This window comes from Denticeps clupeoides, chromosome 1 (genome assembly GCF_900700375.1).
Source record: "Denticeps clupeoides chromosome 1, fDenClu1.1, whole genome shotgun sequence".
NCBI lineage: Eukaryota > Metazoa > Chordata > Actinopteri > Clupeiformes > Denticipitidae > Denticeps > Denticeps clupeoides.
In genome coordinates this window covers 21,786,003-21,804,517 of record NC_041707.1, presented here as the reverse complement: position 1 = coordinate 21,804,517, position 18,515 = coordinate 21,786,003, and the positions used below count along the sequence as shown (strand labels likewise).

General features: G+C 40.7%; 1 protein-coding gene across 14 annotated transcripts in view; it reads left to right on the top strand.

Moving 5' to 3' along the window:
• The window catches only part of LOC114787857 (phosphatidylinositol-binding clathrin assembly protein), a 43,870-nt gene that overhangs the window by 19,379 nt on the left and 5,976 nt on the right, over positions 1-18,515 (top strand). For 2 of the 14 annotated variants that reach the window (XM_028975763.1, XM_028975856.1), the window contains 16 exons: positions 9-102; positions 512-623; positions 1,119-1,225; positions 2,696-2,737; positions 3,137-3,157; positions 4,911-4,996; positions 5,125-5,248; positions 8,012-8,139; positions 8,731-8,831; positions 9,451-9,561; positions 10,865-10,996; positions 11,196-11,238; positions 11,340-11,475; positions 12,199-12,222; positions 14,340-14,396; positions 17,802-17,918. In XM_028975763.1, coding sequence (XP_028831596.1) covers positions 9-102; positions 512-623; positions 1,119-1,225; positions 2,696-2,737; positions 3,137-3,157; positions 4,911-4,996; positions 5,125-5,248; positions 8,012-8,139; positions 8,731-8,831; positions 9,451-9,561; positions 10,865-10,996; positions 11,196-11,238; positions 11,340-11,475; positions 12,199-12,222; positions 14,340-14,396; positions 17,802-17,918 — 1,435 coding nt within the window. The remainder of the gene's footprint in view (positions 1-8; positions 103-511; positions 624-1,118; positions 1,226-2,695; positions 2,738-3,136; positions 3,158-4,910; positions 4,997-5,124; positions 5,249-8,011; positions 8,140-8,730; positions 8,832-9,450; positions 9,562-10,864; positions 10,997-11,195; positions 11,239-11,339; positions 11,476-12,198; positions 12,223-14,339; positions 14,397-17,801; positions 17,919-18,515) is intronic. The other 12 variants (XM_028975770.1, XM_028975779.1, XM_028975815.1 and 9 more) reach the window with 12 other exon arrangements.

Below are 18,515 nucleotides of genomic sequence, written 5' to 3'. Positions count from 1 at the left end.
TGTGGCAGAATTGACGGAGTGATGCGCACCATGAACACAGAGAAACTTATCAAAACCCTCCCCATCATTCAGAACCAGCTGGATGCACTGCTCGACTTCCAGGTCAGTCAGTTTCCCTTCTTCTGTCTTTTGAGTGGATGAAGAACATTCTGATTGGGCTTTGTTTGAATGAACTGCACAGATTCAGAGAACTATTTTCGTTTCCTGACTGAATCCGTGCTGCTAATGATTTGATTATGCACATTTCATTTGAGTCCTATAGTGCTGTGCCTTGCTCAATTTATTATCAAAATCCCAGGTTTGACTAATCAGCTAATTATCTAGCCATTCATAAGTTGAGTAACAGCAGGGTAGAGCAACTAGAGTTGTAGAAGGCTTAAGAGCTTAAGTCTTGGTGAGCAGTCTGGGAGGTAGATTGCTCTTCAGATGTTCTTGACTGAGCCTGCTGAACACTAATAGATTGTGATTAAACCTTTTTTTGGGCTGGGTGATGTTTGTTTGGTGTGTCCAGGCCAACCCCAACGAGCTGACCAATGGTGTCATCAATGCTGCCTTCATGCTGCTTTTTAAAGACTCCATCCGGCTGTTTGCGGCCTATAATGAGGGAGTCATTAACCTGTTGGGTAAAAACGCCTCTTCTGTTTCCTCGTCTGTACAGACACTGTTCACTACACTCTATTCCTAATGGAGCACTAATCCTGGTTTGTTGCTTCCTGACCAGACGTGTCGATAAACATATATAAAGATATACATGTTCTAGGAATACTGGGACAGAATTCAAATGAAAAATATGCAGTAGTATCCTAGTGGGTAAAACCTATGAACCAGAAGACCATAGATTCAAACCCCATTTAATACCATTGTGTCTGTGAGCAAGACACTTAACTCCAGGTTTCTCCAGGGGGGCTGTCCCTGTATCCAGAGTGACTGATTATAAGTCACTGTAGATAAGGACGTCTGATAATTGACAGAAGGGTAAATGTAAGTATAGACAGATTGCTTTGGGTGGTTTAATGTTCTGTCTTTGGAAGTGCAGTTTGTTGTGCTCAATCAGCCATTGCCATATGATGATAGATATATGATTGCGTATAATTGTGTATAACATCTTGACTCCGCAGAGAAATATTTTGACATGAAGAAGAACCAGTGCAAAGACGCTCTAGACATTTACAAGAAGTTTCTGTACAGGATGACCAAGCTGTCTGAGTTTCTCAAAGTAGCTGAGGTAAAGTGTGTCACTTCATTTTTTCTTTACAGAGCTGGTAATATTGGTTATTTGGGGGCTTTGTCACAGCATTAAAATAAGGTATCCTCTGAAATTAAATCACACTTACACAAGTAGCCAACCAAGCTGTGTAACCATAGAAACAGTGCCCACTTTCTAGTAGATGACCTTAGGAGACAGTGTGGAGAAAGGATTTTTCTTGTTATTGATTATCATATTTTTAACTCATAATGAGGGAGGAAGAAACCACCTTCAAAATGTATCAATCTTTTTTTTTTTTCTTTCATATAATTTTGAAATATTTCAATACGCACATTGGAGTTTATAAGATAAAACTGTAAATCCATCGAAGAAACAAACTGCTATGTATATTTTTAGCCAAAAGATGCTTACATGTTCAGTATACTCAACATCAATTTGCAATCATTTTAAGTACATAAAAAGCCTTGATGACCCGGTAGAAGTAAGTCTACTTTTAAGTGCATCTAATGTTAGCTCGTTTCCACTGTGCTCTTGTTCAGCTTCCACTGTATGATTTATGTAGCTCTCTGAGGGTAATCAAGGGTATCACTTCAGAACAAAGTCAAAAGAAAAGGAACCAACATGACTAATTACATTTTTAGACCACTCCCTTAAAGTCTTTGAAATAGATCACACACCCCTCTCATTGTTTTGTGTATGGTTTATGTGTATACTGAATATGAATTTACAATATATGTGTTAAGTCTATGTGTTTTTTCCCCTAACTTATTCAAATTTTTTAATACATAATGATGGCATCTTAAAGGAAATTTTCTTATTTTTAAAGACACAAATTATTCATGTTTTGTAGGTGTGTGAGCACACACTAAACTGGCCCTATATAGGTCATTTTTGCCTCCTTTAGGGACAATTACATTCCCAGAGTTTCATGTCCCTAATGTGGTTGTCCTCCCACTCAGCTCAGATGGAAGAGTCTGTCTGGTGTTCCAATTGAACAGCTTCTCAGACATATTCCTACATATGCTAACATTTATTTAGACTTCTTCTCTAGTTCTTACAGTGCTTTGTTCTCCTTTCAACAGTTCTTCATAATAGGTGTAGAAATGGGTGCTGTCCTGCCCTTTAAAAAGATATGTTAAATAAAACTAGAGCCTCTAAAAATGCACTAGAGGCTTAAAAATTGGATTGCAACATTTTTGTTGCATTGCTTTTTATGTAAAGTTCCACATCACTGTGTTTCCATTGTCCAAGACATTCTCAGTCCCCAGCATCATTTCCATCTGATCATCAGTGTTCATTGTGTGCATGCAACAGCTCCCTTTTTTCTGTTGTTTTTCATTTTGCAATCACTGCATGGAGTAATGACCCTTTGTTTTTATTTCTTGTTGTCTTTTTTTTTTTTTTTTTTTTTTACCCCTTCTGCCCTCCTTTTTTATCATGTTTGATTTCGCCTTTTTTTTTTAATTTATTTTTGGATTTATGACACAGCAAGTTGGGATTGATCAGGGAGACATCCCAGATCTAACTCAGGTCAGTGTACATCTCATCTGCAGTTCTCTCCTCCCCTGCCTCTCTTCATGGTCTCACTTTTTCTCTGTCACTTTTCTCTGTACTATACTCATCTGTCTATGGACGTCTCTTTGATTTTTTGTATTTGATATAATTTTCTCTGACCCGTGGTTCCCCACCTCTGCTCAGCTGAAGTTTGACCTCATTTCCTCTTCAAATGTGTGTCTTGTGTGGCTTATTTGAATGCTTACTACTGCCACAACCATAATGTTTTTCCAGATCTCATATATGGGCTCTTTGAAGTCTAAGTTATCTCTGTTCGGTATTTTACTGTTTTCGGTATTAGACTGCATTGATAAGTGCTGTGTAGCATGATAGATACAGTGTTGACAGTAATAGCATTGTTATTGTTCCTTGCAGACTACCAAAGGATCATACATTGTAGGTGGTGGGTTACACACTGCTAATGATTGACATGGCCTGTTGCTGCCAATAATGTGGAGTAATGTTGGCTGCTGACCCTATAATTGCCAAACGGCTCTCTCGCTTTCTTCCTCAGTTTGCATGTTGCACTGGTTAAGTGATGCAAATATAAGCTTGCTGATGAAGTTGAGTTATCCAGATAAATTTGAGGACTTGGGATGGGCAGGTTAACAGTATTATCAAAGAATATTTTTTTAATCTGATAGTGATAAATTGAATAAAGATAAAGAATATTTTCATTACACCATTTTATTAAGGGGGGAATGATGAAACTTGATTTCAGGACAGGAATGTAGAAAATATTAAGATCTGTAATGAAAATCCCCTAGTTGACCCAATCCTAGTTTTATTGACTGTTTGTAGTGAAGACATTATATTGCGAAAACTAAACCTTCTCTGTTAAGTGTAGTCCCAATTTCCAAGTAATAACATTGTGTCCCTAATACCTATGGGCCTGTAAATTGTACATTTAATTCGCTATGCTGGATAATGGCAGATGTCTCAAGGAATAGGTGAAGTTCTTTAGGAATGCCTTCCTTCCTCCCTTCTTGTGGCAGCAATGTGACAGTTTCTCAGCTGTCCAATGGAGCTTTGCCAGATACTGGCAGAGCAAATGTCCAAAAACAAAAGAGTTTTTCACCAGTTTGCTTTAAAACTCTCTTTAAATACCAGATCCTGTTTGCAGTGGAAAATTGGCACCACTATGCACATCTTTCAGACGAAGATGAATGTTCTGCTTGTGCTAACATTGACTTGGGTTTAAATGTAGCAGCACTGCCGCAGGTTTTTTAAGCTACGCGATGCCAAGAGGAGCATCTGTAAGGCTTCAGATTCACCAGCTGCAGCTGTAAGACACACGGCCAATGAGATAATAATGAAATAAGTTGGAAGGTGCCACTCTAAACTGAAATGGGAGGTGTAGTAAACAACCCAATGTATTAGACAGTGTTTGGGAATGTCCCTTGCCTGCTGTGGGATTTGAAATTGTTGAGACTTGTGTGTGTTTTGGCATGAGAAAAGGCACTGGCTAGAGTGTGTTACTCATCCTCAACCTCCTCTCCTGTGCACACTTGTTCCTCCTCAGTTTCTTTTCTATCTGTTCTGTTACATCCTATTAGAAGCTTGTGAACAACCCTGAAGTTGTCCGTGTGCCTGGCATGTGAACTTTTCATATATTTTGGTGTTACTTTTTTGTGTTGTCTTTTGATGATGAATGTACAGAGTTGCTACTTATTTTTGTGTGTGTTAGATAGAATGTTTGCACTCACTCTCCACTTCATTAGTTTCTCCTACATTGCCTTTAAAGGTGTCCAGTTGCAGGCTCTGGCCCTTGTGCTGCTGTACACAGAAGATCAGCCACCCTCTACTTCACTTATTCATTAGGCATCGTTTTTGACCAATGGGCCACCAGATATGATTTAGGTGTGGATCCCTAAAACAGAGGCTGACAAGGACATGAATATGCTGAACACAAACAGTTCATGGCAGCAGTTGAGCTATAGTCTCTAACTCTAGACATACCCAAGGGTACAGGTTTCTAATAAAGTGGCCAGTATGTATGTGTCCATATGTATGTGTCTAAGACACTGTAGATGATGTCTGAAGCTTTATGGATTTTAAAATGTAGTGGTAGCTTAACAGTGTGTCAGTATTGGGAGTATAAATGAGAATGACATGTATTGGTGTCTTACCTGCCCTGTTCCTAACTCAGGCCCCCAGCAGCCTACTGGAAGCTTTGGAGCAGCACCTGGCCTCCTTGGAGGGAAAGAAGGGCAAAGAGTTCTCTGCAGACAGCAGGTAGTGTCTCTCTCCTTATCTTATTGAGTTAGATTACATGAATCTATATTATCTCTGTATGTACATAGTGTTCATTGTTTTTATTTCGTTCACCCGTCCCAACCCTGTCCTACCCCCGTCCCCTGCAGAGCCAACACCCTATCCAGTGCAGTGTCCTCACTCTCCAGTACAGGCATGTCTTTCAGTCGAATGGACGAGAAGGAGAAACAGCAGGCGCTAGAGGAAGAGCAGGCCAGACTGCAGGCTCTCAAGGTGGGTTGAGACTGAGATGCATCCAGGGTCATAAAGCAGGATTCCAACAAATAATACAAATGCATAGGTGTCCTGGAACTCATATCAAAAACACAATGTATACACTGATCATCGCAAAGAATATGACTTGCATCCAGATTATCTGGCTGTTATACACAAGGTTGCTAGAACCCTCACAACCATCCTCTTTGATCCCTTAAATTCCTCTCACTGTGTGCCAGACTATACATAATTCTTATTTCAGCAAAATGAGAAATGCAGTTTTTATGGGATTTTAGAATGCAGTCCATCTATCTGTTATATTTCTTTCCATTGTGATGCACTCTAATGACGGAAAGCTGATCACAGATCATTGCACATAATACCGTATTCTAGCTGTCCATTTATCATCCATGACCCTGTTTTCTGATGCAAGCAGCATCACTAATATATAGCACTGAAGAGAGTGTGGCACAGGCAATATTACACAATTGCTTGAATAAAGCATTTCACTTCAGACTACAGGGATGTCTGGACTGCTGAGACACTGCGTGCGTTGCTTCTGTATTCCAGCATCATGGTTCACTGTGTTAAGATAGCGAAGAGTGAAAGCGAGGGTAGCGATAGTTTTATAATAAACTGTTTATTATATCACAAACATTTTGTGATTATTCTTCCTGCGAGTGCAAGTGTTTGGGGGCATTGTGATTCCCCATGATCACAATTTTGTACAATTTTCTCACTGTTTTCATTGTTTATTTTTCCCCTGAGACTGCATTCATTTTAGGCCAAATTGTATTTTAAACATTCTCATTCTGTTTTAGACTTCCCTCTTCCTCCTCTTCAAACCCTTCTTTAATATCTGGAAAGACACCCCTGTTTCTGTTTCACTGTCCCAGCCTCTTTTAATCCATTCAAATTCTCTGCTCCACTCATTCTCTTCTATGACAGTGAAGCCTGTATCCTGAGTTGCACTACTACAAAGTGAAGTGATTGTCACATGTGATACACAGCAGCACACAGCAGCTACTAACCCCTGTGTAGTAGTTGTCCACATGAATGTTTACAATTTTTCTCTCCCCAGTCTGACCAATGGCAAATTAGTTTGTTTGAATATTAATGGAGCATTTGCTTGAAATGGACTATATTGATCTTTGGAGCAATGCACATTATAATTGTGACCCTGTTCTTTACTCAGACCAGGAATCCCAAGGTAGTATTAAGACTGGAGATTGTAGAGAACATCTGTGTAGAGTTTTGTTTTTGGAAGAGTGAGAGGTCCCTTTTGTTTGACATGAGTGCTGAGCTGGCTACTGAAGTAGTCTGGCCAGCTGAAACATCTCCAGGTTTGGATTTTCTTCTCTACCTTTTGCCATGCAGACGCAGTGTCAGCCAAATTTACTCTGCTTCCGTTTTAAACAAATGAGACTTCAGGGGATCCATAACTTTGAGCTATGCTCCAGAGCACTGGCAGACTCATTCTGGCTTTATGTTTGGGTGATTTTAACCCTCAAATTGGTGCTATGTACTTCTGGAGTTCATAGTCACACATCTGGACATATTTTTAATGGCCATACACACACACACACACTAACACACACACACACACACACACACACACACACACACACACACACACACACATATAAAATTTTATTCTTAGTACCTATATGTGTTTGTTTTGCCTTTCATCTATGGGAATCTTCTAGCTTCTAAACATCTCACTCAATCAGAAATATGGCTGAATTGTTTGTTGCTAATTATGTATTTAAGTGTGGTGATCTAGAAGTTTTAATCCAGTTTTAAGCACTGTTTCTCTGTTTGATAATGTTGCTCCTGGATCTAGGATCACTTTCACAATCAAATAAGTGCTAAATAATTAGCATTTTTTGCCTTAAACATTTCACATAAACTCCCCTATTGCTATTACTGTCAACACTGTATCTATCATACTACACAGCACTTATCACTGCAGTCTAATACCGAAAACAGTAAAAACAATCACGAAAAAGACATCATAACGGAATTTTCAAATAGGCTTAACCAACCATTTTTGTGCCAGCACTCAATTCCTCATTGATTTTCTTTTTACCTTGCTGATGGATTTTTTTTTCCTCCTCCCCTTTTTCCCTATTACGGTTGAACTGCTTTCTGCAGGGATCTGTTTTGGGACCCATTTTATTCTTCTCAATATGTGGGGACATTGTAGACTGTTTATATTCATCTTTATTTCTCCTTTAAACCAGATAAGGCTCACAAATGATCTATTCAAAATTACTTCAGATGACATAAAGTTCTGGATGAAGGGTAGTGGTCAAATGAGACAGAGACTTCCTAGTGGTTCTTCCTAGTTGTTTTTAACTGTATATGCTGTTTTTCCTATTTTAAGTTCTTTAGTTAAATTGTGTTTATTTAACTAATCACAGGTGCACACAGTGCTTAAAAATAAGTTTTTATGTTTCCCACTTTTCCAATGTTATTTTGGGGTTTTGGATAAGCTTTATTTTGAGGCTAGTTTGAGCACATTAAACTACATTAAAGAACTGAAAGGGTAGCTACATTTTTCAGAGCCTGCCTGTGCAAAGGGGCTGTTCAAGTGAAAGAGAATTCTAAATATTTTTTGATGTCCTGAAACTAAGCCCTTTCTCTGTAATTATGATTGATGTATGCTCTGCCTCTCCACCCACATTGTAGTCTTTCTTTACAAACTAAAGTATCTAGCTGGGTAATTTTAAGATGTATAGTGTATAAATACATGTTTGTATTGTCCATGTTTATCTCTAGGACCAGCGTCTGAAGGAGATTGGCATGCAGACCCCCTCTGCCTCTCCAAGCACGCAGTCCATGGGCAGTACCAACAACCACAGCTCTGGCATGGACCTCTTTACCACCACAACACCCTCTACCAATAGGTCAGCCTTGCCACTGTTGACTTTACAAAATGTTACATTATAATGTCATATTATTTAAATTGAAAACTGTCATTAAACATTCTAAGTCTTGTTTGCCTTTCTTTTTAATGAAAGTTCATTCCCATTGCAGGCTGATAAAAATGATAATCTTAATTTTCAAAGCAGTAACATTGCACCAATCATTGTCCTCCTCGGACATTCTGATTCGTTCCTTCATCACTGTAAAAATGACAGCAGTGGCAACGTAAACTCCAGTACATAAATACAGTACTCTGCTGCATACATGCTTGTTTTACCCAGAGTTTGTGAAAGTCATACTGCATAGCCAGGCTTCCTCCTACCTTGCCAGTCTGTACCAGTACCACACACATCTGCTCCTCTGATACTACACTCCTTTCTGTACCATACAGGAACAACTATTGCTGTATCATTGCTTTTGAACAGCGACTAAATCCTTTTGTTGACTTCTTTTATGACTGTTCGTTTGTATCTCTTTGTCTTATTAATTTTCTCGCTCGCTCTCTCTCGCTCTCTCTCTGTTTGTATGTATGTATGTATTTATTTATTTATTTCTCTCGCTCTCTCTCTCAGCATGCCAAACCTCACCAGCGACCTGTTTGACCTCCAACCTGCCTTCATCCCTGCAGTGCAGAGCACTCCAGCCATCTCCAATGCTAACAGTGCCTGGGGAGGTGAGACTGCACCCTGACACTCCCTCTGGCATCACAGAATGTTTTAGCAAGCAGCCCAGAGTGCTTGATGCAAAGCTTTCACCAGACCTGGGAAGCTGTGAAACTATTCCTAGGGCAACAAATCATCAAACCTGGTAACCTAGTGAACAGTTAATATCCACTAGTTTGTTCTTCATTCATTCATAGAACATCCCACATTAATTCATTCTTAAGCTTAAGTGTGCATGTTTTTATTTGTATGTTGCATTGTCGTCATCGTTCTACACATTTTGCATGTACGTATGTGTGCTGTAGGATGAGATGACAGACAATAAAAGGCTGCTGGCTGTATGTAGATCAGAAGGAGCTCTGTACATTCATAAAGATATGCTGTCTCACTGTGGGCTCCACCACTGTCCTGCTGTGTTTTAAATTAAAGTCAGCTGTATTCCCAATGCACTTCTGGGGCAGCTAGACATAAGCATGTGTGGAGTTAGTTACAATCAATCTTATCTTATGCAGTGTATAAAAGTTAGAGGTGTGAGATGGCTTGTAAGATTGGTCGAGAGAACCAGTCAGTTTGTCGTTTTGACTTGAATGGTTCATACGCTATTATCTTCTGTGTATGTGTGTCCTTCAGGTATGGATAACAGTCCTGGGCAGCAGAGCGCTCCCATGTCTGCCTTGAGTGTAGATTTTGATGCTGTTTTCGGGACAAAAACTGCCAATAGTGATGCCAAGCCTGCAGCTGGTAAAAATAACCTTGAACACCTCTAACAGGGCTCTGAGTCTGACCGAGTGTGCAGTCGACTCGGCACGCTGCACCAGAATAGCTTTCTCTGTTTGCTGTGTACTAACGCTTTTAGAGACACACACACACACACACACTGCTCTCCACCTGCTGGAATTCACCTGCTCTTATGAAAATGTATGTGTTGTCTTTGCAACATCCCACATTCCCATACACAGCAATGAAACAGTCTGCTTTAATGTCATGCGGTGGTGTCTCTAATCCATCACGTTACATGGCACCTCACTCTTTACCACAGCGATCCATCCATCCCCCACCCTTTTATGTGTCTGATCCTCTCCCCTCTCTCCTTCACTTCCTTGCTGCTACTCTGCGGGCCAAACCGGTGAGTGGGCTTGTGTTTCTTACCCATTAATCCCACCGCACCCCCCTTCCTTTGGAATTCCTGCTGGTAGAGCAAGAAGACACACTTCGTGAATGTGGCTGACGTCAGCAGAGCGGTCAGTGCAGCGGCCAGACAGAGTCTTCAAAGATAAATATTATCCCATCCCCTTGCATATGCGCCCTTCAGTGGGTGGAAAAAAACTGGACCCAAACTATGCTGACTATTTGTGTTTTATCTTTCTCCATGTCTGGTTTTCATCTGTTTTTTTTACCTCCTCCTCTTCCAGCCTTTGTATTCTATTCTTTCTTTTTGTTTTCTTTTCACCTTTTTGGCACAAATCCTTTTCCAGCACCACCGTCCGCCATCCATTTTGTTGACCTGTATTGTCAGTTCTGCGTGCCCCCCCCACCTTGTCCCCTATTCTCCCCTGCGTCATTATCCTTTTAGTCTCATTTGTTCCCTGTCACCCCTCTCGGTCTCGCTGATGTCTCTGAGAGACGCGCCTGTGAGCTGTGACTGTGTGTCTGATTATGGTGGCGGAGGTACTGGGTGTCTTTCTCCTGCAGTCAGCTCCGTGGGCAGCCGTGAGAGGATCAGGTTTAAGGCTGTGTGTTGGCAGCACTTCGTGAGACAGTGCAGGCAAGCATGGTCGACAAGAGAACAGCTTTGGTGTTAAGGAGAATTGGTTTGTGAGAAACTCCTGCTGTGTTTCTGGCTTTCTACTTCGACTGGCTGCCCTGCAGTAACATGCTGCTTGCTTCACCTGACTATCCCTTATGTTAGGGTACAAGTTAACACTTAATAAATCCTCCTTTTGGCACTGAACCTTCTCTGATCTGGCTCTTAATGCAACATTTTATCATTAAAATTCTCTGCATAAATATTCTCATTCATAAATATTCTCATTCTTTCTCACAGGATTTGACTCTCTAGGGGACCTGTTAAAGCCCACTGTGCCTGCCCATACTCAGGCACCCGCCATGCCCCTGCACACAGAGTGCAAGCTGCTGGCTAATGACCTGGACTCCTCTCTGGCCAACCTCGTGGGCAGTGAGTCTATACACACAAACACACACACAGATCAATGTGTTCAGTTCTTCATCCAGTTAATTGCCTCTCTAGTTGGAATAAAATGTTGATTTTTTTTTTTTTCTTATCCTGAATTTTCCACTGTTTCCTTTTTTTGTGATGACCATCTGACTTGGTTGCTTGATCTTATATACATTTCTTCTTCTTTTCCATTTCTCAGATCTTCAGTTTGGAGGAACACCAGCCAAAAAGTTAGTTTTAGGGTATTGCTTCTCTTTAATTTCCTTTTTCTATTCTTTGTTTTTAGAAAATCTGTTTAAAGTTGACTGATTAAGGATAGACATCAGAATGTATGTGTTCTCAGGCCTGATATGCAGTGGACTCAGCCAGGTGAGAAGAAGCTGACAGGTGGCACAAACTGGCAGTCAAAGACCATGAGCAGCACTACGGCGTGGAGCCCAGCACCCATGCCCCCTGCACCCATGCCAGTGCAACATGTGGTGAGAGAGCATTCATATTATGTTCATATTGCAACCCTTGAATTTTACTGAATGCTGAAATTTTTTGAAGTAAGTGAAATTAGAGAAAAGAAATTAAATTCATTTTACCAGTGAACAGTAACAAATGAATCTTGCACAGTCTGGTTGTAGGAGCACAGGTATCAGCATGTGCCCATCCTGTCTTTTTGGTGTTGGGCATGGCTAAATTCAGGGCCATTTTCTTAGGAGGATGTGGTCTTATGAAGTCTGTGCAGGTTTGACCCCCCTGCAAAGGACCCACATCCTACCTTGCAGTGGACTGTTTGTGTTATGCATGTTTACCCGACCGTCATCGGGTAAACTTTTTATGTGCTCCATTCATAAATTTGAGAAATATGTCTTAAACGACTGAATAACCATGAAACAAGGGAAGGTAAGCGGGCTACATAACATTGTATGAAGCTATATGTCTTAAAAAAATAATAATTCCTGCCTGCTATGACACTGCCACTAACCTCCTGATTCCCCTTTTCTCCCTCTCTTCTTCTCCTCTGTCTCACCACCTCTTCTTCTGTTCAATTTTTTTTTCTTCTTTTATTTCTTCTTGCTCAACTTCCTCTGCGGTTGTCACCCTCTCATCCTGTTTTGCTGGTGTCTCATGTTCTCGCCCATCTCTACCCTTTCTCTGTTATTGTTTCTATCTTCTCAACCCCAATCTCTCTGTCTCTGTGCCTAACCCTGCAGAATGGAATGTTCTATACTGGTTATGTAAGTACTCATGGACAGAAAAGCAAAGCCATACACTGCAGTTTTCTGAACAAACAGATCTTATTTCCTTGTTTTAGTTAACACTGCTTTGATGAGATGGGACATACAACAAAAAACAAGGAATAATAAATGAGATAACATTGCAGTTCTTTCATGGCTTGACACAGTAACCTGGTTGCTCTTGGCAAACAAATCAAAGCATTCTCCAAGATTTATGTGACCTTGGTTCGCCTCCTGCGGCAAAACAATCTAAATAAAATATGAAATATTGAATTAGTTATTTCTTAGTTAAAATAATATGCATAGAATATCATTTCTAGTTTGGTGTTATCGTATAGAGACTCTTTGGCAATGCAAAGCATGACAGCGTTAAATAATAAAATTGGTCTTACAGTTGCAAAATGGCACTGTACACAGGGGAAGTGGTGGCCCAGTGGTTAAGGAAGCGGCCCCGTAACCAGAATGTTGCCGGTTCGAATCCCAATCTGCCAAAGTGCCACTGAGCAAAGCATCGTCCCCACACACTGCTCCCCGGGCGCCTGTCATGGCTGCCCACTGCTCACCAAGGGTGATGGGTTAAATGCAGAGGACAAATTTCAGTGTGTGCACCGTGTGCTGTGCTGCTGTGTATCACAACGACAATCACTTCACTTTCACACTTCATAACTGATAATGATTGCATGCCTTTTAATGAAAAAAATGAGCCGATGAGCCATAACATTATGAAAAAGTGAAAGTACTTGTTTTTGTCATTGTGATGCACAGCAAGCACATCACCCTTGGTGAGCTGTTGGCAGCCAAGGCAGCAGTGTTTGTTGGGACTGTACCTTGCTCAAGGAGACGACAGAGTCACTTTGACAGTTCAGGATTTTAACCTGACAGAGTTCCCTTTTTTACCTGCTAGGCTGCCACTGCAAGTGAAGTGAACAGCATTGATAATTTCATTTGGCTGTAAGTACTTATTAATATGGGATATGTTGGGCATCAAGTGAAGCTGATGAAAACGCTTAATGCCATAAGGATTTGGCCAGGGCAGCTCTTGTGGGTCTGGAGTGGTTAGGACCTGAGCATCAGAATGGACCCTAGAGCAATGGAAAAGTGACCTGGTTTGATGTGTGTGTGTGTGTGTGTGTGTGTGTGTGTGTGTGTGTGTGTGTGCGTGTGTGTTTTACCTGACATGGCATCAGGTTGCACTATGGGAAGAAGGCAAGCTAGCAGAGGCAGAGTTAGGCTCGGAAGCCTTGGGTCCTTCATTCATTTTGATGTCCCACATATACCATACCTAAACATTCCCTTAATGGAAATTTGATTCCCTGATTCCATTCCCTTTCAGCAGGATAATCTGCATTGCCACAGTGCAAAAATGTTTCCAGAATGGTTTGGGGGGGAAAACAACATTTTATCTGAGGTGTTGACATATTTCATATCTCAATCCTGTAGGACATCAGTGGGATGTGCTGAGAAAACTAGTTTGATTCATGGAGGCACCAACTAACAATTTACCGAACTTAAAGGAACTTACTGCTACTGACCTGCTTGGTGTCAGATACCACAGCATATCTTCAGAAGGTCTAGTGGTTTACCTCCATGGTTTATGGCTATTTTGGCTACAAAATTGGGATCTACTCAATATTAGGCAGGTTATTGTTATTATTTTTTAAAGTGAAGGCTGTGCCTTGTCTTCCCATTCTGGTCTTTTGGTGATGTCTGTTTTCCTCCACCCCACACATTGTAGCAATAGGTTATGTTATTTTGCTGTTATGTACATGTCAGTGTTTGTCCCTTGGTGGCCCTGCAGGATGGTGATCAGTGCTGTGAAAATGAAACCATTGCAACCTCAATCTTGTGGATGACATGAGTCTTCAATGCAGTTTATTCAAATGAAACAATTTCCTGTCTACATCACTGTTTAGTTTAATCTAAAAATAACTATTTTCACACACACACACACACACACACACACACACACACACACACACACACACACACACACACACACACTGTTCAGATTGCATGTATTTGGCGTGTTGTAGATTTTGCAGTGCCCGGCTCATGGGTGTCTTACACAGTCTGCTGTATAACATGTTCACTTATGTTTTCTTTCTACCTCCTTACAGGCTCCTGCTCCGATGGCATTTCCCATGACGACACCTCAAGTGCCTGTGTATGGAATGGTGGGTACTTATTGTGGGCTTTGTCTGTTCATGTGGCTCCCGCCGGAGTTCTCTAGCTGTATTGAATAACGAAATAAAAAAAGTGTGTACTGTTGTGCAGCATGATTAAGCACATATATGCTGTAGTTATTATTGCCAAGATACAGTGTATCCGAAGTATTCTCAACTAATCACTTTTTTCCATTTTATGCTGCAACCTTATTTCAAAATGGATTAAATTTGACACACAACACCCCAAAATGACAATGTAAGAAAAGTTCATTTGAGCATGTCTTAATTTATTAAAAAAAAAACTTTAAAACAAAAACAAGTATTTACAGCATTTGCCATGAAACAATTTGAGCTCAGGAGCCTCCGGTTTCCCCTGATCTTCCTTGAGATGTTTCTGCAGCTTAATTGTGGACAAAACAGTTGATTGGACTTGATTTGAAAAGACACACACCTGTCTATATAAAGTCCTACAATAGACAGTTCATGTCAGAACATGGGTGGTAGTAGCCTAGTGGGTAACACACTCGCCTATGAACCAGAAGACCTGGGTTCGAATCCCACTTACTACCATTGTGTCCCTGAGCAAGACACTTAACCCTAAGTTGCTCCAGGGAGACTGTCCCTGTAACTACTGATTGTAAGTCGCTCTGGATAAGGGTGTCTGATAAATGCTGTAAATGTAAATGTAAACACAAACCAAGCATGAAGTCAAAGGAATTGTCTGTAGACCTCCAAGACAGGATTGTCTTAAGGCATCTGGGGAAGGTTACAGGAAAATTTCAGCTCTTTTGAAGGTCCTAATTAGAACAGTGGCCTCCATCATCCATAACTGGAAGAAGTTAAAAACCACCAGGACTCTTCCTAGAGTTGGCCGGCCACATAAACTGAGTGGTCAGGGGAGAATGGCCTTAGTCAGGGAGGTGATTGAGAACATGATAGTCACACTGTCAGAGCTCCAGAGGTCCTATGTGGGCAAAGGTAAACCTTCTAGAAGGACAAACATCTCTGCAGCAATCCACCAATCAGGCCTGTACCGGTAAATTGGAAGCCACTCATTATTAAAAGTTTGCCAAAAGGCACCTGAAGGACTCTCAGACCATGATTAACAAAATTCTATGGTCTGATGAGGCAAAGATTGAACTCTTTGGTGTGTCACGTTTGGAGGAAACCGGTAATTGCTCAGAATAGAAGGAACGACAACTGCAACAATGTACAAAGACATCCTGGATGAAAAGCTGCTCCGGAGCACTGTTGAACTTGACTGGGGCGACGGTTCATCTTTTAGCAGGACAACAACCCTAAGCACACAGTCAAGATATCAAAGGAGTGGCTTCAGGACAAATCTGTCAATGTCTTTTAGTGACCCAGCCCAGACTTGAATCCGATTGAAAATCTATGGAGAGATCTTAAATGGCTTCAATTCTTCCCATCCAACCTTGAGAGGTGCTGCAAAGGTGTACCAAGCTTGTGGCATCATATTCAAAAAGGCTTGGCGCTGTAATTGCTGACAAAGGTATATCAGCAAAGTATTGAGTAAAGGCTGTGAATACTTGCAGTATTGTTCAAAATAATAGCAGTGCAATGTGACTAACCAGAATAATCCAGGTTTTTTAGTATATTTTTTTATTGCTACATGGCAAAAACGTTACCAGTAGGTGCAGTAGATTTTCAAACAGCAAACAAGACCCAGCATTCATGATATGCACACTCTTAAGGCTGTGCAATCGGGTAATTAAAAGGGGCGTGTTAAAAAAAATACCTGTGTGGCATTTAATCAGTGAGGTCATCAATTTAGTGAAAAACATGTATGAATCAGGTGGCCCCTATTTAAGGATGAAGCCAGCACTTGTTGAACATGCATTTGAAAGCCTGAGGAATATGGGTTGTTCAGGACATAAAATGATCTCCAATGCCTTAAAATGGAGAGAAAAACCAGAGACGAGGAAGAAAATGGAAGACAACCTTCAAAATGGATCGAAGAATAACCAGAATGGCAAAGGCTCAGCCATTGATCAGCTCCAGGATGATCAAAGACAGTCTGGAGTTACCTGTAATTACTGTGACACTTAGAAGACGTCTGTGTGAAGCTAATCTATTTTCAAGAATTCCCCCGCAAAGTCCCTCTGTTAAAAAAAAAAGGCATGTGCAGAAGAGGTTATAAATTGCCAAAGAACACATCAACTGGCCACATCAAATGGAGGAACATTTTGTGGACTGATGAAAGAAAAATTGTTCTTTTTGGGTCTAAGGGCCTCAGACAGTTTGTGAGACGACCCCCAAACTCTGAATTCAAGCCACAGTACACAGTGAAGACAGTGAAGCATGGTGGTGCAAGCATCATGATATGGGCATGTTTCTCCAACTATGGTGTTAGGCCTATTTATCGCATACCAGAGATCATGGATCAGTTTGCATATGTCAAAATACTTGAAGAGGTCATGTTGCCTTATGCTGAAGAGGACATGCCCTTGAAATGGGTGTTTCACAAGACAATGACCCCAAACCCACTAGTAAACGTGCAAAGTCTTGGTTCCAAACCAACAAAATTAATGTTATGGAGTGGCCAGCCCAATCTCCGGACCTTAATCCTATTGAGATCTTGTGGGGTGATATCAAAAATGCTGTTTCTGAAGCAAAAACAAGAAATGTAAATTAATTGTGGAATGTTGTTAAAGAATCATGGAGTGGAATAACAGCTGCAAGGTGCCAAAAATTGGTTGACCTAATGCCACACAGATGTGAAGCAGTTATAAAACGTTGGTCATACAACAAAATATTAGTTTAGTGATTCACAGGATTATGTAACAATAAAAAATATACTAAAAACCTGGATTATTCTGGTTAGTCACATTGCACTGCTATTATTTTGAACAATACTGTATATACATCAGTTCTCAGTTTTTTTATTTTAAATACATTTTATAAAAAAAAAACTTGTGTCATGAATCGATATGTGTAGAATTCTCAGGGAAAAAACATATATTTTGGAATAAGGCTGAGTTTAAAACAGCCAGGGCGCTCTCTACAGAGAAAGCAGATAATCATGTTAGTATGCGTCCCCGATGCTCTCATCAGATACATGATCAAAACTCTTATTATAACATCCAAGATCTTTACAATTTATGCAGTGGAAAGGAAGCAAAAGTTGCAACAGATAGACACTGTGTGCCTGAATGCTTTGGAATGCTTTTGGCTGTATTTCATGTTTGAATGAAACAGTGACATTTAAAAAGAAGAAAGTGCAATAGCATTTGTTACACCCTCCACAGGTTCTGTCATTTTTCAGCATAGGATCATATTCAGACAATATTTTATCTCCTCATTACACAGTGTATATTTAGGAACCTGATTGAGTCACTTAACAGCCAAATAGTTTAAATATTGATTGTCAATATATTGTGTTCTGTCCTCTAGGTTCCCCCACAGATGGGTCAGATGGGTGGGGTTCCTGTAATGACACCCCAGCCCATGATGTACAACCAGCCTGTCCTCAGACCAACCAACCCTTTTGCCCCAATACCGGGAGCCCAGGTAAAGAACCTCTTGACACCTCTCTTCTCTCTCTCTCTCTTTCAGTTCAAGACATTTTTCACCCATTTCGCTTGATTAAAACTTAACTGATGCTTCTCTGCCTCTGTGGATAAGAGCCTTCAGGACCTTTTCCCAGATAAATGAGTGAAATATAACCCTGCACATGCTCCACATAACACCGCCTGCTGTGCCCCAACTCTCCTAGCCCATAAATGTTACAAACACTGTGGTGCTAGCGCCCCCTGCCCTGGGTGAGATTCAACCCTGCACCCAGTGTCCTGGCAGCGTCTCCAGCAGCCATGACCCTGAGCGGTTTATGAGTGTATGAGTGTAGTTATTTGGTACTGTTACCATAAAACCTCTATCCCCATTATTAGTCATGTACAATTTACCAAAACTATTTATTTAAACAATAGATTTCAGTAAAGTGAAAGTGAAGTGATTGTCATTGTGGAACACTGCAGCATAGCACAAGGTGACACAACGAAATGTTTTCCCCTGACTATAATGGCTCCTACTAACAGATTGTGCACATAAATTGTGCAAAATTGATCCAATTAAAAACGTTTGTTTTATGTTCAGCCTAGACTTATTCAA